A 23266-nucleotide genomic window follows, 5' to 3' on the forward strand; every position below is an offset into this window, starting at 1 on the left:
TTGGTGCAGATCCAAATCAAAATCAGTCTCTAGTGGATTTCAAGGTGGTTTCATAAGGAGCGTGTTGGTTCTTGGTGGAGGTCTGAGCTCTTTGAGTGATTCTGAGAGATTAGTCACCAACTTCAATGAAGCTGTGTCCTAATGAGAGGAAACTAGATCCTCTTCAGAGCAGGTCCCAGTAGAAACAGTCTCTTACTCTGTGTGTGAGGGTCCAGGTTCTTTACTGAAGAGTGGAGGAAGATGCATGGAATGGTCACTCTTCAGAGACAGACAGCTGGAACCTGGAGACTCTGCTCTCAGTCTGTGGTCCTGACCTCTGCAAACACAAACATGTTTTTATTCAGAACACATCATTCACTGGTTTATTCTCTGAGGATTCAGTTTGGAGCTTCACATGTTTGTAGCAGGTCTCTTACTTTGTGTGTGAGGGTCCAACTTGCTCTGAAGTGTCCTCGTCCATGTTGCACCGGGCTGGCTGCGGCTCAGTTGTGGTTCAGGCCGCGCTGCTCTTCTAGATATTCAAGGTCTGGTGTATTTCCTTCTCATTCTGCGCTCAGTTTAAAGCAGAACACAGTGAAATGATCTTTAGACCAGTTTCAATCTTTATCTGTTGAAAACGTCACAAACACAAATATTTAAACACTTCCTGTAGCCGACCCATTTCAAAATAAAAGCACTCCAGCGTTTCTGTCGACTGAATCAATTCATATATTTTTAAATGTTTTTATTGTGAAATAGATGCAGGGCTTCATAGTTTGTAGAACTGGTATTTATTTGAGTACACAGGACTTCTTATATACAAGGAAATACAGTGATCACATCAGAAACCTCAGGAAGGATAAGAGTCTCTCTCTCTCTCTCTCTCTCTCTCTCTCTCTCTCTCTCTCTCTCTCTCTCTCTCTCTCTCTCTCTCAGACTTTACATTGTCTCTCTCTTCTCATGTGACCTCAGGAAGCCTCAATTATTTTGGGATATTTCAATCAATCACCTGATTTATTCAGCCATTAGTACATTATTAGAGTACATTATTAAATTAATCATATGAATATATGTTTTAGGGTACCAGTCAATAAGGGTATGGAGGTGTACTATTGTACAAGTACAATAATAAAGTTCCTTTTCATGTCATATCTTTTTAAATCCACCAATAAACCTGCAGAGCCATAAACAAACGTTGAATAACGAAGTATTTTTGCAACTTGAGCATTTCCTGATCTACACTCAAACCAATCAACTTCATTAAAGTTAATTAATACAAGCTTGTAAAAGTTCATGTGTCCTTCAACCCCCGGCCACTAAGAGAAGGAAACTCAACATCTAGTATCATGTTCACGTCATAAAGGCTGGAAATGAATTACAGAACTTAATAGACAGTAACACTGAGAGCACATCAGTCAGCAGCTTGAAGCAGCACTCTGTATCTCCACTCAGTTCTATGAGTGTGTGTGTGTGTGTGTGTGTGTGTGTGTGTGTGTACTCACACCTCAGCCAGTGAGTCCAGAGCTTTACTAGGATCCACAGTGAAGACTCTCCACTGGTTGGTGACCACTGCTGTAACGTATTATTGTGAAAACACGTTCTGTTATTAAACACAATGAATAATATAAATGTTGCTGAACACTCACCAGCCTCAGACTTCACGTCTGCTCCTCGTAGTTAGAACGAGTCTGAACACTTTCACTTTCACTGGAGACTCCTCCTCCGCTCGGCAGTTACTGGAAATCACATGACTCTGTGTGTGAGTGTGTGTCTGTGTGTGTGCGTGCGTGTGTGTATCTGGCTCAGAGCTTTACTGGGATCCACAGTGAAGACTCTCCACTGGTTGGTGACCACTGCTGTAACGTATGATTGTGAAAACACGTTGTGTTATTAAAACTTGATGAACAGATGAAGATAAAAAGTGAAGCTGTGAGTTAACTCTGTTAATTAGTCCTTTGAAGGCTCTTTGATCCAGACCTGCTGTTCACATCTGTCTCTGGGATCCGATCACATGACGTCTGTCACCAGGTGTGAACTGACAAACTTAGAGTCATGTGATCAGCAGACGGATGTTAACAGCAGGTGTGAGAGTGAGACAGTAAAACTTTCAGAAAGTTGTGTTCACACTCACCTGCTCACTTTCCTTCCTTCTGCTCGTCCAGGTGAAAATGGAGTCTGACCGCTCCCTGTTCTCAGGCTCCTCCTCCTCCCTGTGGAACCAGTTCACTCTTGAAACCAGTTCAAAGTCCAGTTCATACCCATGAAGATGAACTGGTTCATAGTTCAGGTTTTATTGTGATGGTTATGATATTGATAATAAACTTAGGATCATGTATTTAGTTACTAATGGACGGTGTGGGATCATGAATCCAGATCTTTCACACTGAGTCCTGACTGGGAGCGTCTCCTGGGACTGAGCCGTACAATGTGATTCATCATGATGTTTAAATGAGCCTCAGAAACTCTGGAGTCAAACACATCCAGTCACAGTGTTGGTTTATAGATCTAGAGAAATACAGCTGCATTGTGATGCATCATTTGACCGTTGTGTGTGGGGGGGGGGCAGTTGTTAATGTTATCCCACTGTATCAGAGCAGTGTGTTATTATCACGTTGTCTATAATGCTGGAACCCTTTTTAAATGCACGTGCAGATAATATCTAACAACAGGATTTGTTCTGCAGCAGTAATGACTTCTTGTCTCCTCCATCAAGCAGGTGTCATTTGATTCACCAGATTGAGTCAGTGTGAAGAGACCTTCAGGACCTGTACACGTGTAGGTGTGTGTTTGAGATGGATATTATTGGGTTTGCATGATGGTTTATGTGAGAGCCATGTTTGAACACAGTCTGCTCCACCTGCTGCCCCAGAACTACTCCACCAGACGCTTCCCCTCCTACGTCACTGCCCAGATCCTGCTTCGTCAGCCCCTGGACTCCGGACTGCGAGCCAGCTCCTCAGGAGACACGTGAGAAGGTTCCTGCTGTGTGACGTCAGCACGAGCAACAACCAGCGGGAAGACGTCACCGAGCCAACAGTGAGGATTAAACTGAAGTGACAGCTTCACAGAGACAAACCACAAACGTCTCATATCAACATGGAGCAGAGGAACCACGTGTGATCAGACATTCTGTTCTAAACTCTTGTGATTATGTTTTCACTTTTTAATATCTAATAAACATGAGACTAATACAAATGAAGTCTACAAATTCAGAAAAGATCCGGACTTATTCCTCCTACACAAGTTGTCTCGTGCTCATTGTATTTGTGATTGTGTATTTTTCAGCATAGATCATTTCTATGAGGTGTCCAGAACAACATACTTAAAGTCCTAAGAAGTCCTACTTGAGGAAATATGTTTAATTCTCATCAATGTGTGCCAATGAGTCCAGGGAACTCGGACACGGTGGCGGAACACGGCAGATCGACAATCTGCAGAGAAGCAAACAGAAACTGGAGAAGGAGAAGACGGAGTTCAGACTGGAGGCCGATGACCTGGCCTCCAACGTGGAGCAGCTGTCCAGAGCCAAGGTAGAAACCAGTCGGCCTTAAAGGAGCAATCCGCTCTGGAGGTCGTAGAGAGAGTGAACATGCTCTACACACAGGTGAGATTCATTGGGAACCGGCTGATCGTCGATAAACTCTCTGATTAACTCACAGATCGATCGATCGGTGACTGATTCCATGTCGGCTTCCTGTTCCTTGTAGAACTCAGGTCTGATGAACCACAAGAAGAAGATGGAGGCCGACCTGTCTGTGCTGACAGGAGAGGTGGAGGAGGCCATACAGGAGAGACGCAGCTCTGATGAGAAAGCAAAGAAGGCCATCACTGATGTCAGTCCTGACTCGTAACCTCTGACCTTTTACTTCTGACCAAACTAAAACTAACACAATCCTGTTTCTTCCTGTGTTTTCTTGTCGTCTCTTTTCTTCCTGATGGAAAGTTATTAAGTCGCACAGATCAACTGTGATGCTGCTGTAGAGAATTCTGGGAATGTATGTATATATGTATTTCTGCAGTATATAGATATACAGTATATGTATATGTTCCTCCAGGCAGCTCTGATGGGGGAGGAGCTGAAGAAGGAGTGAGTGGAACCGTCAGTAACATCACTTATGAATTATTCACCTTGTAGTGGAATATAATTACGTTGTGTTGTTGCTACTTTCTTAACTCCATCGAGGAGGTTTTGTTTTTCTGTTTGTTTACAAAAAATAAATTGACAGAGTGTGTTTGTGTTTCAATACAGACGCAGTTCAGTCCATTTACAGAAGTTGAAGGAAAGTTGTGCGTCAGGTTATTTGATCTTTTAAGAGTTTCTCAACTGATTCTGTGTGAATCCCAATAATCATATCCCAATTTAATAGACCGTGATGAACAATTTTATCAATTTTGTTTTCTGTCATTGATCGAATTCTACAAATCTTCAAGCAGTTTCTTGCGTTGGTGTTAAACACCTGTGTGATGTACAGTGACTCTGATGCGACAACACAACAGCAAATAGGTGAACAAAAGAAAAACAACTAAACACAAAACACGTGGACAATGCATCTGTCCAATCAGCGGCGAATTTTATAGAAAAACAGCGTTTATTTCTGTCAGTGCCACAAACTCATGTGACCAAACAAATTTCAATAGTAGAATTTGAATTGAGTGACCGTAGCTGGTAAAGAAGAGGGTGTCATACAGGACAAGCCTCATAATATCTCTGACTAATAACATGTTAATAGTTAATCCTATGTGTATAGAACTGCATTTGTTTTTTGTAATTTGTAATTTTGGACCATTGACCGATAGATCCAGTAAAAGCCGTATCCCTGTAATCACTGTGATTGCTCTCCTGATTGGAGAAAAGACTTCATCACGTTCTGGTTCTCAAAAGAAAATTACACCACAAATGGGAAATGACCATGACAACCCGTTGAACCTGTAACCATGACAACACGATGAGAAAGTCTGACTGCTGATGTTCTTCACAGGGTCGGGGGGGGGGGGGAGTTTATGCTCAGTCTGCTGGGCGCGTACACGTGCACGCACCGGCTCGTGGAGGTTCAGGTTCCTGTGGAGGAGTCGCTCCTCCTGCTTCACTTCACTTTCTCCTCATAAACCTGCAGCTTGTGAGCAGAGAGGAGCGATGCAGCAGCAGCAGCAGCCTGAGCTGGATCCTCTCCACCTGTGAGAGTGTGTGTCTGCCCCCCCCACCCCCCCACCTCTCCATGGATGTAATCTCCGACCTGACCACAGGTGTTAGTCGAGTCCCAGACGCATTAATCCGTGCAGACCAGGACGAGCTTTGCACAGGAGAGTCAGAGAAGCCGAGCTCCTGCAGCAGTGCACAGAGTCCAGGTGAGTCCCAGCACATCCATCACATCCCATCAGTGAAGCAGCATCTGCTCCCTCAGAGGAACCACCTGTATCTGGAGAAACTACAACCGTTTGCAGAGTTGCATCTTTTGAGGATTTGTGTGTTTTTTTCTTCTACTCCTGCCGAGCACCAGAGCTGCTTCATTTGTATTCTGAGGAGAATGTTGTGATTCCTGCTTGTGTTCAGAGACGTTGGCTGAGTGGTTTCCAGTCTGAGCTGAATCTCTGACCAGCCACAGGTTTTTGCCGCAGAGTGAAATCTGATGCTGCAGCCGACTTGTGGCACGAGAGGTGTTGTTTTTATTATTATACATTATCCTCTGTGCATTTACCTGTAGATATGAGGGGGGTGAAGAACAGGAGGAGTTACTGTTAAAGTCTCTGCATTGAAATCTGGATCAGTGCCTCAGGTTGTGACGCTGCATCATGTTGTTTGTGCTTTAATCTCCATGAGAATGTGGTTGATCCTCTGTGATGATGTGAGAGCATCAGAGACATCAGAGCTCATCAGAGAGTGGAGAGAGACTGAGTTAGAATCAGGCTTTAATATGTAGATATCAGGTTTTACATTGTTTACATGTGGATTCATGCAGGAGCAGAAACAACAACAGCTTTTCCCTCCAGTTGTTATCCACAGATTTCATGACTTTTGCTTTAATGCTCAACAAGTGCCTCCGCTCTCTGGCAGTTCAGGTTTTTCTCCTGCTCGACCTGTTGCAGGTACGAGTCTCTGCTCCTCCTCCTCCTCTTCCTCTTCGGTGATGATGAACGAGCTGCAGTAAACATTTTTATTTGAGAATACTTTATTCTCACATTTTTACATTTGCTATCAAGTTGTGACCGTGCACATATGTTTACATTCACACACATACATGTACAACATATCATACATGTTGCATATTTATACAGACGTGCTGTAACTCTGAGAGGAGAGGCCAGTAAGAACCACACGTAACCAAACATTCAGGATTTCTAATTCCTCATATGATAAAGGGCCTTGTTTATTTCTTTTTAAGGGACTTTTAAAACGTTTTCTTTTATGAGCCGAACAGTTTAAACAGATTTTAACCAGAAGTTGTGTTTCCTTCAGCCAGAAGACATCAACTACTGTAGTTTATAGAAGCTGTGTCACATTTTAAAGCCTCCTGCATCATTTCAGTCACATGTATGAAAGCACTTTGGCTTCTGTTAAACACACTGAAGACAGAACTGTGTGTTTCCTCCTCCTCCAGGCAGCAGCGGCTCCCCCGACATGATCGAGCATTGGATCCAACTCGTCCACGAGAAGAACGCGTTGGTTTCTGAGGAGTCTGACCTCATGGTGGCGTGAGTGACTCACTTGTAAACAGTTGCTGCACTGTCAACTCCTGTCTCGTCAACACTGGGGAACACTCAAGAAGCTCAGGAAGTTCATGGAGCTGAATGGTGTGTGTGGTTTTCTGTGCGCTCATGAAAACACGAGTTGTTAACGACTGTTGAAGAGAGCTTTTGATTCTGCTGCAGCTACAGAGCTGAATACTGTCATTGTTCACGTTAACATCACTGAACATAACATCATCTTTGTCCAGGGCGTAATATACAAGAACCATTTCATTACCAACATCAGACATTCCTTTCTTAACGAGCGAGTACTGAGTAACACTGGCTCCTGCAGAGAGTGCTGTATTATGGGATGTTTGAAGCCTAAACGTTGTGATGATTGTTCATTTCCTCGATTCTATTTATATTTTGTCAGGTTCACATTTTGCAAGTCCGTCTTCAAACATTATTCAGACGCTCGTGTGTGTTATTCAGATCCTTGTGGGTCATAAAATCCTTAATTGTAAAGTTAATGTGAAGCTTCTGAGTCCAAACCCAGTCAGTGTTTCCAAGTTACTGTCTCTCACGTACAGAACTCCCTCATTGTGATTAAATCAAGTTCCAAACCTCAGTGGAGGAACTGAAAAAACACAACTTGATTTGATTAACTCACTGGTTTATCCTCATATTGGCTCCTTAAATTCAATCAAGCTGCATCTAACTGAACAAACTCATAGATAAATATGTCCGTTGATTGATTCTCTGAGTTGTCACGACATAACGATAAGAGGAAAAAACCTCCTGGATCATCACCAGCATTTAATCGGTTGTTTCCTGACCCGTATCACCTCCTTCCACCTGCTTCACTCTCACTCTCTGTGCAGCAGATTGTCAGTAATCCTGATAAATAACAAAAACACAAACACATGTAGAAGTGATACAGTTGAGTGAGGCTGAGGGGAGCTTCAGATTCAGGAGACACCCTTCCTATTGTTTTAACATCATGTATTATTATAGATATGTTGGTCATAGCTGCTTCAAAGTGTGTGTCCTTGTGTTTGTCCGGCAGACAAGACGCAGGAGCAGGAGGTGGAGGAGGAGCGGGTCCTGCAGCAGATGATCGAGGTGGTGGACATGAGGGACTCGCTGGTCTCCTTCCTGGAGGAGAAGAGGCTGAAGGAGATGAGCGAGGAGCAGGAGGCCTTCTCCATCATGGAGGCCAGACGGCACTCCAAGGCAGGATCTCAGGTTCACTGGGCATCATAAGACTCCTCCCCCCACCCATACACTGACACACACACACACACACACTGACACACACACTCGTACACATGCAGCATGGACCTGTATGTAGACTCTAATCTGCTGACTCGAAACCTGAGAGTCAAACATTTTTGCGAAGCCAAAGAAGCTGCAGCGTCGTTGCAGAATCCGACCACGAGCGCTTCCACGGCGGCGAGGACTCAAATCATCAGGACTCAAATCATCAGGACTCAAATCATCAGGACTCGAATCATCAGGACTCAAATCATCAGGACTCGAATCATCAGGACTCAAATCATCAGGACTCAAATCATCAGGCTTCACAGGAACACTCAGGCCCCTAGAGGGAGACATAACCCTGGAGATCTGAGGAGTCCTCACACATGGCAGAGTCACAGGCTCTTTAGTGTCTTCTGCACCGTTGAACAACCACCACCAGGCGGCAGATCACCTGACCCGGCCTCGGACCTGGATCAGGTGTCTCAGACGTGTGACATCACATCGGGGGGGAAACCTGCGGCGCCTGAAAGCCTGATCTGTAGAACACACGGTTACTGTGGGTTTAACAGAGATTGATGTTTTGAATAAGTACTGTTGTACACCCAGATGTAATATAAAGTACATATCATACTTCTATTATTATTTGGTATATTGAATAGAAATACGATTAGAGTTTAAAGATAATAATACGAGTTTAAATATTATAATTATTGCAGTAAAATCCAGTTATTCCTTATTTTAGTTTCTTATTTTTGAAGGTTTCTGAATTGTGTAGCACTTCCTGCTGTTCGCCACGTCCTCCCCTGATCGCAGGTCACACTCAGGGGTCAAAGGTCGAAGGTCCCGGCTTCTCGGGTCAGAGTCGGGGGGTTCCACAGATGGATTTGCACACTCTGCTGTTTTATTTTGTCTTTTTCTGTAGGTGGAAGTGAGTTTTACGAACACAGGCGGATTGTCGGTGAACGTTAAGGACACGAAACTGGTTCATCTATTTATAAACTCTATGGTTTATCATCTGCAGGTGTTTCTCCTCGTGAACGATGGAGACACTCAGCAGTTTGGTTTAGTTCAGAAGAAGCCTTATGGATTTATCGCTCTGCTGCCATTTTGTGCCGCAGCACTTCACATTATATCAAATAAAGATCCTGCACTTTGCTGATTTCTTATTTTTCTTGTCTCTGATCATACGTTGAAGTTCTCCGGTGTTTCCAGGTGTGAACACAGTGGATGTGTTGAATAACGTGTGTCCTGCAGGACGGATGTTCATCTGGTTAAAAGTATATAAAACATGAACACAGGAGGAGAAACTCATCAGAGGTGGAAGAATTATTCAGATTAACAGACTTTTAAATTCACTAGATGTGGATCTTTATTTGGATCTGCACCAGTTCACTCACAGTCCTGTAATATTTCATTAAATCACTGAATTATCCTCAAAACAAAAACACGAGTCATCAGCTCCTTGGCAGAAGTAACAGTAAAACTCATTTTGTACATTTACTTCTGATATTTAAAGAACATTCTGCTCACTTATACCAGATCGGACAATCATGCTTTCCCCCCCTCCTTTCTTTATTGCAAAGAGTTCAGTCAGACCCACACACCAGCTAAAATATTGAATCATGACAACATCCAGTCATTTAAAGTTTCAAAAAATAATAATTTGAATAATAATAATAGTAATTAAAAAAGGCATTTATTTGTAAATTGATGGTTTAAACGTACAACTGCATTATTATTATTAATATTGTTGTTATTGTTAAATATCATTTGACAAAAAGCTAAACGTACGTCCTTGAATGTCAATACGTTAAGGCCGACGCATGCTTCTGCAACTGCGGCTGCAGCTTTTCAAGCAGCTGTGCAAAAGGACTTGTTTTAATTTATGCTTCTCCAGGGTTTGCAAAGCAATTCACCTCCAGACCACTAGGTGGAGTAACGTTTTCTGTCAAAGACGACCTTAGAGACGCCTTCTTTGTGTGTGGCAGTCGTCGACGACTGTTTATTTACGTCGCCACCGCTGCTCCTCATAGGACAAATCCTCCAGTCAGTGACGGGTTATACAAGTGGTCATACTGTCAGATCTCTTCTGCCAAACGCTCTTCTATTTGGTCCATATTCATTCTTCTAAATCTTCGGTGGTTTCTGCCGGTATTGTTGGGCATGAAACCGGAAATGCGTTAATTAATACATTTGGCCTCAATGATTTTGTGAAGTTATTGTGTTGATGAGCTCTGAAGTCAGAGTTGAAAACATGGAGGCTGTTCACATCTGTTGTATTTGCACACCTTCACTTTTCTTTATGATATTTATATAATAACGAAGAGCAAAGAAAACGTGTGAAAGACGGATGAGTAATTAAAATGTGCACGTGGATCATAAGAACATGTTTCATTGTGTGTTGGGTTCAATGAGCCTTGAGAGCTTGTGAGAGACCAACACAAGTTACATGAGACAGGTTTACATCAAAAGCTTTTATTTAGAGCTGATTGTCAAATTATATTAGAAGGTTCATTTAATGTCGACAGTCAACACGACGGAGAGACGTGAACATTTAAAGTCAGACACGTTCTGTCCCTTGTCTCTGCTGCGAACCTCCCATCATCAATTATTTCCCAGCATGCTAAAAGGCTTTGACTGGGATGTGCTGCTGTTATACTGCAGCGCCACCTGTGGGTCAAAAGTAGAAAAGCCACCACCGCTCTGCACCTGATGCAGAAATGAAAACGTCCCATTTTTAAGTCCAGAGTTTTGATCTTTTGTGTCAAAGACAAAACTCTGATTTTAAACTCAAAGTGATTTCAATGTGTTTAACTTTGTGTTGAACTAAATCAATTTGTGACGTGAATCCAGGAACTTTAAGATCATAAACAAACATCTACACAGAATGTGGTTCTACACACATGGAGACATACTGAGGGACAAAGGTGGACAATAATAAAGACAAACTTAAACACACTGTATGTGACTCTTCATAGAGGGTTTATATATTCTGCTTGTGTTGTGTCATTTCAATAAACACATTCTTCATGTGAATAAACACAATCGGGGCAGGAAGGTTGCTGGTTTGAATCCGGTTCAGATGGGTCTTCCTGTGTGGAGTCTGCATGTTCTCCACGTGTTTTCTCCAGGTCTCCGGCTTCATCTCACAAACACATGCAGATTAGGGGTTGTGTAGATTGGAGACTACACACAAGCTGCTGCTGCTTCAGCCTCTGGATCCTCAGGACACAGCTCAGCCTCCGTCCACACACACTGTCCTCTTCACACTCAGCTCCACTAAGACTCCCAGCTGTTGAGAGAAGAAGACATCAGTGTCCCAGAGACTCACTTCATCAGCTGTGAGTCAGTGATGCAGCTCATCCAGTAGAAAGAGCAGCAGGGACTTCAGTCGGATGGACCTCAGCAGAGGTTCTGCTCTGTATAAAGAGCTCCTGGTTACCATGGTGATGAGGAGAGGCTTCAGTCCCACTGATCTCAGAGCTGTGACAAAGATCCACCTGATCAGTTCTGATCAGATCTGAATCTGTTGTTTACTAACAAGACGAGTGGAAGACAAGAAGAAACACATTGTCTCACTGTCTCTGAGGACACACACTGTCTCACTGTCTCTGAGGACACACACTGTCTCTGAGGACACACACTGACTCACTGTCTCTGAGGACCCACACTGTCTCACTGTCTCTGAGGACACACACTGTCTCACTGTCTCTGAGGACATACACTGTCTCACTGTCTCTGAGGACACACACTGTCTCACTGTCTCTGAGGACACACACTGACTCACTGTCTCTGAGGACACACACTGTCTCACTGACTCTGAGGACACACACTGTCTCACTGTCTCTGAGGACACACACTGACTCTGAGGACACACAATGTCTCACTGTCTCTGAGGACACACACTGTCTCACTGTCTCTGAGGACACACACTGACTCATTGTCTCTGAGGACACACACTGTCTCACTGTCTCTGAGGACACACACTGTCTCTGAGGACACACACTGTCTCACTGTATCTGAGGACACACACTGTCTCACTGTCTCTGAGGACACACACTGTCTCACTGTCTCTGAGGACACACATTGTCTCTGAGGACACACACTGACTCAGTGTCTCTGAGGACACACACTGTCTCTGAGGACACACACTGACTCACTGTCTCTGAGGACACACACTGTCTCTGAGGACACTCACTGTCTCACTGTCTCTGAGGACACACACTGTCTCACTGTATCTGAGGACACACACTGTCTCACTGTCTCTGAGGACACACACTGTCTCACTGTCTCTGAGGACACACACTGTCTCACCGTCTCTGAGGACACTCACTGTCTCACTGTCTCTGAGGACACACACTGTCTCTGAGGACACACACTAACTCAGTGTCTCTGAGGACACACACTGTCTCTGAGGACACACACTGACTCACTGTCTCTGAGGACACACACTGTCTCTGAGGACACTCACTGTCTCACTGTCTCTGAGGACACACACTGTCTCTGAGGACACACACTGTCTCACTGTCTCTGAGGACACACACTGTCTCACTGTCTCTGAGGACACACACTGTCTCACTGTCTCTGAGGACACACACATGAACCTGTCTCCAGGAAGCTGACTGAGGTCCTCTGGTGTTTTGGGGACAGGATGAGTCTGGAGACATTGAGATGTTCTGGGTGAGTTAGAGATCAACTGAACCAACCAGACGTTGATTTAAACTTCTCTTATCCGTCCCTTTAAGGAGAGTGTGCACCACACAACAGTGGAGAGTCACTGTGGTCAGTGGGCGGAGCTTCTATACGGGTTGATCTCCAACTTAACCTGGAGCAGGTTAGCCGCTCATCAGAAGTTACCATGGTGATTTACCTCGTTAAGAAGTGGACGAGCTTCGTAGGACTGAAAAAACTAAACCTGAAGTTAACCTGATAACCACAAATCCTGCTTGGTAGCACAGACCCTGGATCTGTGATACTGACTGTGTTTAGTAAAATACTGATGAAAGCAGCGTGGACTGACTCCACCCATCTACTGACCTCAGAGTCTCCAGTCGACAGGTTGGACTCTGCTGTAGATCAAGCAGCTCCTTCACTGCTGAGTCCTGCAGGTCGTTTCCACCTAGATCCAGTTCTCTCAGATGAGAGGGGTTTGACCTCAGAGCTGAAGCCAGAGAAGAACAGCTGAACTCTGATAGTCTGCAGTTCCACAACCTGGATAAAGAAATATGAATATTAGAATGTGTCCTCCTGTTGTTGTGGATCGTCATCATGTCAACACAGACTCTCAACATGCTGCTGACCTCAGTCCAGTCTGTGACCTGAAGATAAATATCAGATCAGACATGTTGGACCATTGTTTCATTCATCAGCTTCTTCTCTGTGTGTTGGTCACTGAGCAGGTTTGTGTAATTAAACACTGTTTAAAGTAGGGACGGCTCCTGATGTCACTTCCTGTTTGTTTCTATACTTATCAACTGTCCAACGTGTTTCAATAAGAATGTGTCTTATTTTGAAAACCTGAGGAGGACGAGTGCTCGGCCTCAGTCCACATGTTATTTACTGACACTTTCTCAGTGATCAGGAGCAGGTGAGTGCAGGTGAATGGAGTTGATGAGGTGGACGTGACTGACAGGCTGGGTGAGGGACAGATGACTGAGGGACAGTGAGCAGAGCAGAACTGAGACAAGTTAAATAAATAATGACCCAATAAGAAAGAAAGTCTGAAAAGTGAAGAAGGATTTAAGGACCTCAGAGTCTCCAGTCGACAGTTTGGACTCTCCAGTCCAGAACACAGCAGCTTCACTCCTGAATCAAACAGGGGGTTGAACCTCAGATCCAGTTCTCTCAGATGTGAGGGGTCTGACTTCAGAGCTGAGACCACGACTTCATAGTGAGTCTTTGAGAGGTCCCAACCAACGAGTCTGTAATTAAAGAAAATATCAAAACTGTGAAAATTAAATCATACAACACAACATTCATACAAAACGTGATCATGTGACCCTCACCCTGGTAAATCCCCTCTTTGTTAAAAACTCCTCAAGAGAATCCTTTCAGATTTGGTTCAAGCTTCATTCAGACTAACAGAGGAACTCATGAGATTCAGGTCAGAGGTCAAAGGTCAAGGTCACACAACATGTTCATTCAGACTAACAGAGGAACTCATGAGATTCAGGTGGTCAGAGGTCAAAGGTCAAGGTCACACAACATGTTCATTCAGACTAACAGAGGAACTCATGAGATTCAGGTGGTCAGAGGTCAAAGGTCAAGGTCACAGAACATGTTCATGGTCACAGTGACCTCATATTGTTGTGAAGTCAACATGGAACCTGGACATGCACCCCCCCACACACACACCCACCCCCCCCACCCCACACACACCCACTCACCCCCCCCACACACACCCCTCCCCCTGCACACACCCTCCCCCCCACACACACCCCCACCCCCCCCACCCACACACACCACCCCACACACACACAACAGACACACACTCACTCACCCCCCCTCCCCCCCACCCCACAAACACCCTCCCCCCCACAACCCCCCAACACACCCTCCCCCCCCACCCACACACACAACAGACACACACTCACTCACCCCCCCCACACACACACACACACACATACACACACACACATACATACACACACACCCCCACCCACACACACAACAGACACACACTCACTCACCCCCCCCCACCCCCCCATACACACACATACACACACACACACACATATGAACATACCCCCCCACACACAAACACACACACAAACACACACACACACACACACACACACACACTCACCGAGCCTTCCTGCAGTTCCTCACAGCTGGGATCAGTCTCAGTCGACCCTCGACTGATGTGTTGAACTTCTCCAAGTCCAACTCATCCAGAACCTCCTCTGACATCTGCAGCATGTAGGCCAGAGCTGAGCAGTGGATCTCAGAGAGTTTCTCCTTTGATCTGTTCTCTGACGTCAGGAACTGTTGCATCTGCTGATGAACTGAGTGGTCGTTCATCTCAGTCAGACAGTGGAATATGTTGATGCTTCTGTCAGGAGAACCACCACTCCCCATCTCCTTCAGGTTGTTGATGACTCTCTGGATGATCTCTGGATTGTTCTCTGTCCGACCCAGCAGGTCTCCTAAGACTCTCTGGTTGGACTCCAGACTGAGGCCGTGAAGGAAGCGAACAAACAGGTCCAGATGACCATTTGTACTCCGGAGGGATTTCTCCATGGTTCTCTTCAGGAGGTCATCCAGGGAGAAGGTACTGTCTGTGTTCCCATATGTTCCCAAGAAGTTGTTGAGTTCTTCTGTGTTCCTCTCGGTGTAACAGTGGAACATGTAGACTGCAGCCAGGAACTCCTGAACGCTCAGATGAACAAAGCAGTAGACTGATTTCTGGAAGATCACAGACTCTCTTCTGAAGATCTCAGTACAAACTCCTGAGTACACCGAGGCCTCTGTGACATTAAGACCACACCGCTCCAGGTCTTCTTGGTAGAACATGATGTTTCCTTCCTCCAGATGTTTAAGTGCCAGCCTCCCCAGCTTCAGGAGAACGTCCCTGTCAGCCCTCTTCTTACCGTACTTGATGTTCTTCCTCTTTGTCTGAACCAGCAGGAAGTGTGAGTACAGGTCAGTCAGGGTCTTGGGCAGCTCTCCTCTCTGGTCTGTGGTCAACATGTGCTCCAGAACTGTAGCACTGATCCAGCAGAAGACTGGGATTTGACACATGATGTGGAGGCTCCTGGACGTCTTGATGTGTGAGATGATTCTGCTGCACAGCTCTTCATCACTGAATCTCCTCCTGAAGTACTTCTCCTTCTGGGTGTCAGTGAAGCCTCGTACTTCTGTGACCCTGTCAACACATGCAGGAGGGATCTGATTGGCCGCCGCAGGTCTGGAGGTTATCCAGACGAGAGCCGAGGGAAGCAGATTCCCACGGATGAGGTTTGTCAGCAGCACGTTGACTGATGACCTCTGTGTGACCTCAGACACAAGCTCCCTGTGGTTGAAGTCCAATGAAGGTCTGCTTTCATCCAGGCCGTCAAAGATGAACAAAGGTTTACAGACAGCGAGCATCTCTGCCGTGAGCTTCTGTAACGCTGGATGGAAAACACGGAGCAGCGTGAGGAGACTGTGCTGCTGGTCCTTCACCAGGTTCAGCTCCCTGAACGAAAGCACAGTCAGCAGACCCACATCCTGGTTCTCTAAACCCTCTGCCCAGTCCAGAGTGAACTTCTGCACCGAGAAGGTTTTTCCAACGCCAGCGACGCCGTTGGTCAGGACGACTCTGATGCGTCTCTGCTGATCAGTGGAGGCTTTAAAGATGTCGTGGCACCTGATGGGAGTGTCGTGGAGGATCTTCTTCTTGGAAGCCGTCTCAAGCTGCCTCACCTCATGTTGAGTATTAACCTCTTCACTCTGTCCCTCTGTGATGTAGAGCTCAGTGTATATCCTGTTGAGGAGGGTTCTACTTCCTGTTTCCTCACTTCCTTCAGTCACATGTTCACATCTCCTCCTCAGACTGGGCTTATGTTCATCTAAAACCTCCTGCAGACCACGATCTGCTGAAAGACAAGAAACAATGTCAGAGACAGAGAATCTGAGAATCTGCTGATTGTTTTCATCAGATACAGAAAAACTACAGAAAATAAAAGCTTTTTAACTTTGTGCTTTACTAACGATGTTAAATGTTGATGCTGTATGAAGGAACAAAATAAAACCACATGTGCTGTTGTCAGAAGTGAAGACATCAGCAGACACATGTACAGTGCTGCTCTGACCTGCTGTCTGACCTCCAGCTCCTGTTCTGGATCTTTGTCCACACTGGGGACAGGAGGAGTCTCCTGAAGAACCAGACTGGTCCCAGTATGAGGTGATGCACTGTCTGCAGAACCAGTGTCCACAGCTGGTGGAGACTGGATCCTTCATGACGTCCTGACACGAAGCACAGCAGGACGACTGCTCCTCCTCAGAGACATGACTCCTCTTCCTCTCCCTGTGAAGACATGTCCTGATAACTCACATGTCACAGTCACAGGTTGTCATTACTTCTGTCAAGGAAGTTTTGTTTGCACCCAGTTTGTTTGTGTGTTGGTTGCTTCGTTAGTGGGATTATAAAAAACAACAGATTACCACTAAACTTGGTGGAAGGGTGTGGTCTGTGGACCAGATCGGGGGGGGGGTTCCTCTTTCACAGACATGTTCAGAGGACTGATGTTAACCAGTGTGTGGAATTTGGTGCAGATCCAAATCAAAATGAGTCTCTAGTGGATTTCAAGGTGGTTTCATAAGGAGAGTGTTGGTTCTTGGTGGAGTTCTGAGCTCTTTGAGTGATTCTGAGAGATTAGTCACCAACTTCAATGAAGCTGTGTCCTAATGCAGGGGCCACACTAGAGGAAACTAGATCCTCTTCAGAGCAGGTCACAGTAGAAACAGTCTCTTACTCTGTGTTTGAGGGTCCAGGTTCATTACTTAAGAGTGGAGGAAGACGTTGTTTGGACCAGTCACTCTTCAGAGACAGACAGCTGGACCCTGGAGACTCTGCTCTCAGTCTGTGGTCCTGACCTCTGCAAACACAAACATGTTTTTATTCAGAACACATCATTCACTGGTTCAATCTCTGAGGATTCAGTTTGGAGCTTCACATGTTTGTAGTGTTAGGGTTTGAAAATGTAGCTGTGGGTCTGACTGAACTCTAGGGGCAGTTTGGGCCAGATAATGGCCTGCACACAAATGATTTAATAATAACCTTTTCCTTCCTAGTGTTTAATCTTAAAATTAGAATGTATGTGCGTCACATTGTTGTTTCGTTGTTTTGGTTTAGTTGTTTCGAATGTCTGTACAAACACAACGTACAGCCGATATAGCAGGAACATAATATCTTTTCTCCAACAACAACAGTTTGGCCCTCGTAGCATCAGCTGTGTCAAGGCCTTGGGAGTGGCTCCTTGTCACTTCCTTATTCCAAAGCAAAGAGGATGGACTACGCCTGCGCACGAGGAGGAACCAGGGACTGTTATAAAGTCGTACAGACGCCGGCTGTTGGATGCGTTCTGATGGGTTTTGTGTTCTGATGCGACTCGAGACTGTCCGGGGCTGCTAGCGTTCCGGGCAGTGAGATGGATGCCCGTTGTTTTGCTGCTCATACCTTTCATTGTTTTCTAAATAAATACTTGATTGAACAAAACCGAGTTCGGCTCATCATCTCATATTTAGGATAAACGACCACGCTGACAGTAGCAGGTCTCTTACTTTGTGTGTGAGGGTCCAGGTTGTTTTCTGAAGAATAAAGGAGGTTCCATGGACCGGTAACTCGTCAGAGACACACAGCTGGACCCTGGAGACTCTGCTCTCAGTCTCTGGTCCTGACCTCTGCAAACACAAACATGTTTTTATTCAGAACACATCATTCACTGGTTCATTCTGTGAGGATTCAGTTTGGAGCTTCACATGTTTGTAGCAGGTCTCTTACTTTGTGTGTGAGGGTCCAACTTGCTTTGAATTATCCGCGCCCATGTTGCACCGGGCCGGCTGCGGCTCAGTTGTGGTTCAGGCCGCGCTGCTCTTCTAGATATTCAAGGTCTGGTCTATTTCCTTCTGGTTCTGCGCTCAGTTCACAGCAGAACACAGTCAAATGATCTTTAGACCAGTTTCAATCTTTATCTGTTGAAAACGTCACAAACACAAATATTTAAACACTTCCTGTAGCCGACCCATTTCCAAATAAAAGCACTCCAGTGTTTCTGTTGACTGAATCAATTCATTTATTTTTAAATGTTTTTATTGTGAAATAGATGCAGGGCTTCATAGTTTGTAGTACTGGTATTTATTTGAGTACACAGGACTTCTTATATACAAGGAAATACAGTGATCACATCAGAAACCTCAGGAAGGACAAGAGTCTCTCTCTCTCTCTCTCTCTCTCTCTCTCTCTCTCTCTCTCTCTCTCTCTCTCTCTCTCTCTCTCTCTCTCTGATTTATTCAGCCATTAGTACATTATTAGAGTACATTATTAAATGAATCATATGAATATATGTTTTAGGGTACCAGTCAATAAGGGTGTGGAGGTGTACTAGTGTACAAGTACAATAATAAAGTTCCTTTTCATGTCATATCTTTTTGAATCCACCAATAAACCTGCAGAGCCATAAACAAACGTTGAATAACAAAGTATTTTTGCAACTTGAGCATTTCCTAATCTACACTCAAACCAATCAACTACATTAAAGTTAATGAATACAAGCTTGTAAAAGTTCATGTGTCCTTCAACCCCCGGCCACTAAGAGAAGGAAACTCAACATCTAGTATCATGTTCACGTCATAAAGGCTGGAAATGAATTACAGAACTTTATAGACAGTAACACTGAGAGCACATCAGTCAGCAGCTTGAAGCAGCACTCTGTATCTCCACTCAGTTCTATGAGTGTGTGTGTGTGTGTGTGTGTGTGTGTGTGTGTGTGTGTGTGTGTGTGTTTGTGTGCGTGCGTGCGTGTGCGTGTGTGTGTGTGTGTGTGTGTGTGTGTGTGTGTGTACCTGGCTCTGCAGGTCGATGCTCCTCACGCCTCAGCCAGTGAGTCCAGAGCTTTACTGGGATCCACAGTGAAGACTCTCCACTGGTTGGTGACCACTGCTGTAACGTATGATGGTGAAAACACGTTGTGTTATTAAACACTTGATGAACAGATGAAGATAAAAAGTGAAACTGTGAGTTAACTCTGTTAATTAGTCCTTTGAAGGCTCTTTGATCCAGACCTGCTGTTCACATCTGTCTCTGGGATCCGATCACATGACGTCTGTCACCAGGTGTGAACTGACAAACTTAGAGTCATGTGATCAGCAGACGGATGTTAACAGCAGATGTGAGAGTGAGACAGGAAAACTTTCAGAAAGTTGTGTTCACACTCACCTGCTCACTGTCCTTCCTTCTGCTCGTCCAGGTGAAAATGGAGTCGGACCGCTCCCTGTTCCCAGGCTCTTCCTCCCCCCTGTTCTCAGGCTCCTCCTCCTCCCTGTGGAACCAGTTCTCTCTTGAAACCAGTTCAAAGTCCAGTTCATACCCATGAAGATGAATTGGTTCATAGTTCATGTTTTATTGTGATGTTATGATGTAGATAATAAACTTAGGATCATGTATTTAGTTACTAATGGACGGTGTGGGATCATGGATCCAGATCTTTCTCACTGAGTCCTGACTGGGAGCGTCTCCTGGGACTGAGCCGTACAATGTGATTCATCATGATGTTTAAATGAGCCTCAGAAACTCTGGAGTCAAACACGTCCAGTCACAGTGTTGGTTTATAGATCTAGAGAAATACAGCTGCATTGTGATGCATCATTTGACCGTTGTGTGTGTGGCGGGGGGCAGTTGTTAATGTTATCCCACTGTATCAGAGCAGTGTGTTATTATCACGTTGTCTATAATGCTGGAACCCTTTTTAAATGCACGTGCAGATAATATCTAACAACAGGATTTGTTCTGCAGCAGTAATGACTTCTTGTCTCCTCCATCAAGCAGGTGTCATTTGATTCACCAGATTGAGTCAGTGTGAAGAGACCTTCAGGACCTGTACACGTGTAGGTGTGTGTTTGAGATGGATATTATTGGGTTTGCATGATGGTTGATGTGAGAGTCATGTTTGAACAATGTCTGCTCCACCTGCTGCCCCAGAACTACTCCACCAGACGCTTCCCCTCCTACGTCACTGCCCAGATCCTGCTTCGTCAGCCCCTGGTCTCCGGACTGCGAGCCAGCTCCTCAGGAGACACGTGAGAAGGTTCCTGCTGTGTGACGTCAGCACGAGCAACAACCAGCGGGAAGACGTCACCGAGCCAACAGTGAGGATTAAACTGAAGTGACAGCTTCACAGAGACAAACCACAAACGTCTCATATCAACATGGAGCAGAGGAACCACGTGTGATCAGACATTCTGTTCTAAACTCTTGTGATTATGTTTTCACTTTTTAATATCTAATAAACATGAGACTAATACAAATGAAGTCTACAAATTCAGAAAAGATCCGGACTTATTCCTCCTACACAAGTTGTCTCGTGCTCATTGTATTTGTGATTGTGTATTTTTCAGCATAGATCATTTCTATGAGGTGTCCAGAACAACATACTTAAAGTCCTAAGAAGTCCTACTTGAGGAAATATGTTTAATTCTCATCAATGTGTGCCAATGAGTCCAGGGAACTCGGACACGCTGGCGGAACTCGGCAGATCGACAATCTGCAGAGAAGCAAACAGAAACTGGAGAAGGAGAAGACGGAGTTCAGACTGGAGGCCGATGACCTGGCCTCCAACGTGGAGCAGCTGTCCAGAGCCAAGGTAGAAACCAGTCGGCCTTAAAGGAGCAACCCGCTCTGGAGGTCGTAGAGAGAGTGAACATGCTCTACACACAGGTGAGATTCATTGGGAACCGGCTGATTGTCGATAAACTCTCTGATTATCTCACAGATTGATCGATCGGTGACTGATTCCATGTCGGCTTCCTGTTCCTTGTAGAACTCAGGTCTGATGAACCACAAGAAGAAGATGGAGGCCGATCTGTCTGTGCTGACAGGAGAGGTGGAGGAGGCCATACAGGAGAGACGCAGCTCTGATGAGAAAGCAAAGAAGGCCATCACTGATGTCAGTCCTGACTCGTAACCTCTGACCTTTTACTTCTGACCAAACTAAAACTAACACAATCCTGTTTCTTCCTGTGTTTTCTTGTCGTCTCTTTTCTTCCTGATGGAAAGTTATTAAGTCGCACAGATCAACTGTGATGCTGCTGTAGAGAATTCTGGGAATGTATGTATATATGTATTTCTGCAGTATATAGATATACTGTATATGTATATGTTCCTCCAGGCAGCTCTGATGGGGGAGGAGCTGAAGAAGGAGTGAGTGGAACCGTCAGTAACATCACTTATGAATTATTCACCTTGTAGTGGAATATTATTACGTTGTGTTGTTGCTACTTTCTTAACTCCATCGAGGAGGTTTTGTTTTTCTGTTTGTTCACAAAAAATAAATTGACAGAGTGTGTTTGTGTTTCAATACAGACGCAGTTCAGTCCATTTACAGAAGTTGAAGGAAAGTTGTGCGTCAGGTTATTTGATCTTTTAAGAGTTTCTCAACTGATTCTGTGTGAATCCCAATAATCATATCCCAATTTAATAGACCGTGATGAACAATTTTATCCATTTTGTTTTCTGTCATTGATCGAATTCTACAAATCTTCAAGCAGTTTCTTGCGTTGGTGTTAAACACCTGTGTGATGTACAGTGACTCTGATGCGACAACACAACAGCAAATAGGTGAACAAAAGAAAAACAACAAAACACAAAACACGTGGACAATGCATCTGTCCAATCAGCGGCGAATTTTATAGAAAAACAGCGTTTATTTCTGTCAGTGCCACAAACTCATGTGACCAAACAAATTTCAATAGTAGAATTTGAATTGAGTGACCGTAGCTGGTAAAGAAGAGGGTGTCATACAGGACAAGCCTCATAATATCTCTGACTAATAACATGTTAATAGTTAATCCTATGTGTATAGAACTGCATTTGTTTTTTGTAATTTGTAATTTTGGACCATTGACCGATAGATCCAGTAAAAGCCGTATCCCTGTAATCACTGTGATTGCTCTCCTGATTGGAGAAAAGACTTCATCACGTTCTGGTTCTCAAAAGAAAATTACACCACAAATGGGAAATGACCATGACAACCCGTTGAACCTGTAACCATGACAACACGATGAGAAAGTCTGACTGCTGATGTTCTTCACAGGGTCGGGGGGGGGGGAGTTTATCGGCCTTGAGGACGAGTCTGCAGCTGCGGATCTGAAATATCTCTGGATATTTTTTGCACGGAACAAGCAGGTTTGGTTTGTGTTCAGTAAACACAGGAACAGAGGAGGCCGACTGTGTCACGGTGACCTGTGTGTGTCTGTGTGTGTGTGTGTGTGTCTGTGTGTGTGTGTGTGTGTGTGTGTGTGTGTCTGCGCGCATGTGGCAGGTGACATGATTACCTGATGCAGATTAATACATAAGCCTGTTACCTGTCCCCTCTGAAGACCACAGTGTTCACTGCTGCAGGTTTATTCAGGACAAGCTGCAGTGGTGGAAACATCAGTTTGTGTGACCTCTAACCTGAAGGTCGGTGGTTCGATCCCCGGGTTCTTCAACTCTGTCTTCCTGGTGCCCTTGGACAAGATGCTGAACCCTCAATCGTTTGCTGTGAGAAACAAGTGTATGAATGATATGTAATAAAAATACAGATCATTTAAATTTGTCCTTCATAGATCATTAATATGTTATTTTATCTGTTCAGTAGAAAGTTTGGGTTTCCAGGTTGAGAAT

The 23266-nt window shown here is 44.8% G+C and overlaps 1 protein-coding gene across 1 annotated transcript in view; it reads right to left on the bottom strand.

Moving 5' to 3' along the window:
* The window catches only part of LOC133004594 (protein NLRC3-like), a 45116-nt gene that overhangs the window by 2450 nt on the left and 19400 nt on the right, over window positions 1-23266 (bottom strand). Inside the window, exon 2 of the mRNA XM_061074063.1 lies at window positions 17361-17483. Coding sequence (XP_060930046.1) covers window positions 17361-17483 — 123 coding nt within the window. The remainder of the gene's footprint in view (window positions 1-17360; window positions 17484-23266) is intronic.

This window comes from Limanda limanda, chromosome 7, assembly GCF_963576545.1.
Source record: "Limanda limanda chromosome 7, fLimLim1.1, whole genome shotgun sequence".
Taxonomy (NCBI): domain Eukaryota; kingdom Metazoa; phylum Chordata; class Actinopteri; order Pleuronectiformes; family Pleuronectidae; genus Limanda; species Limanda limanda.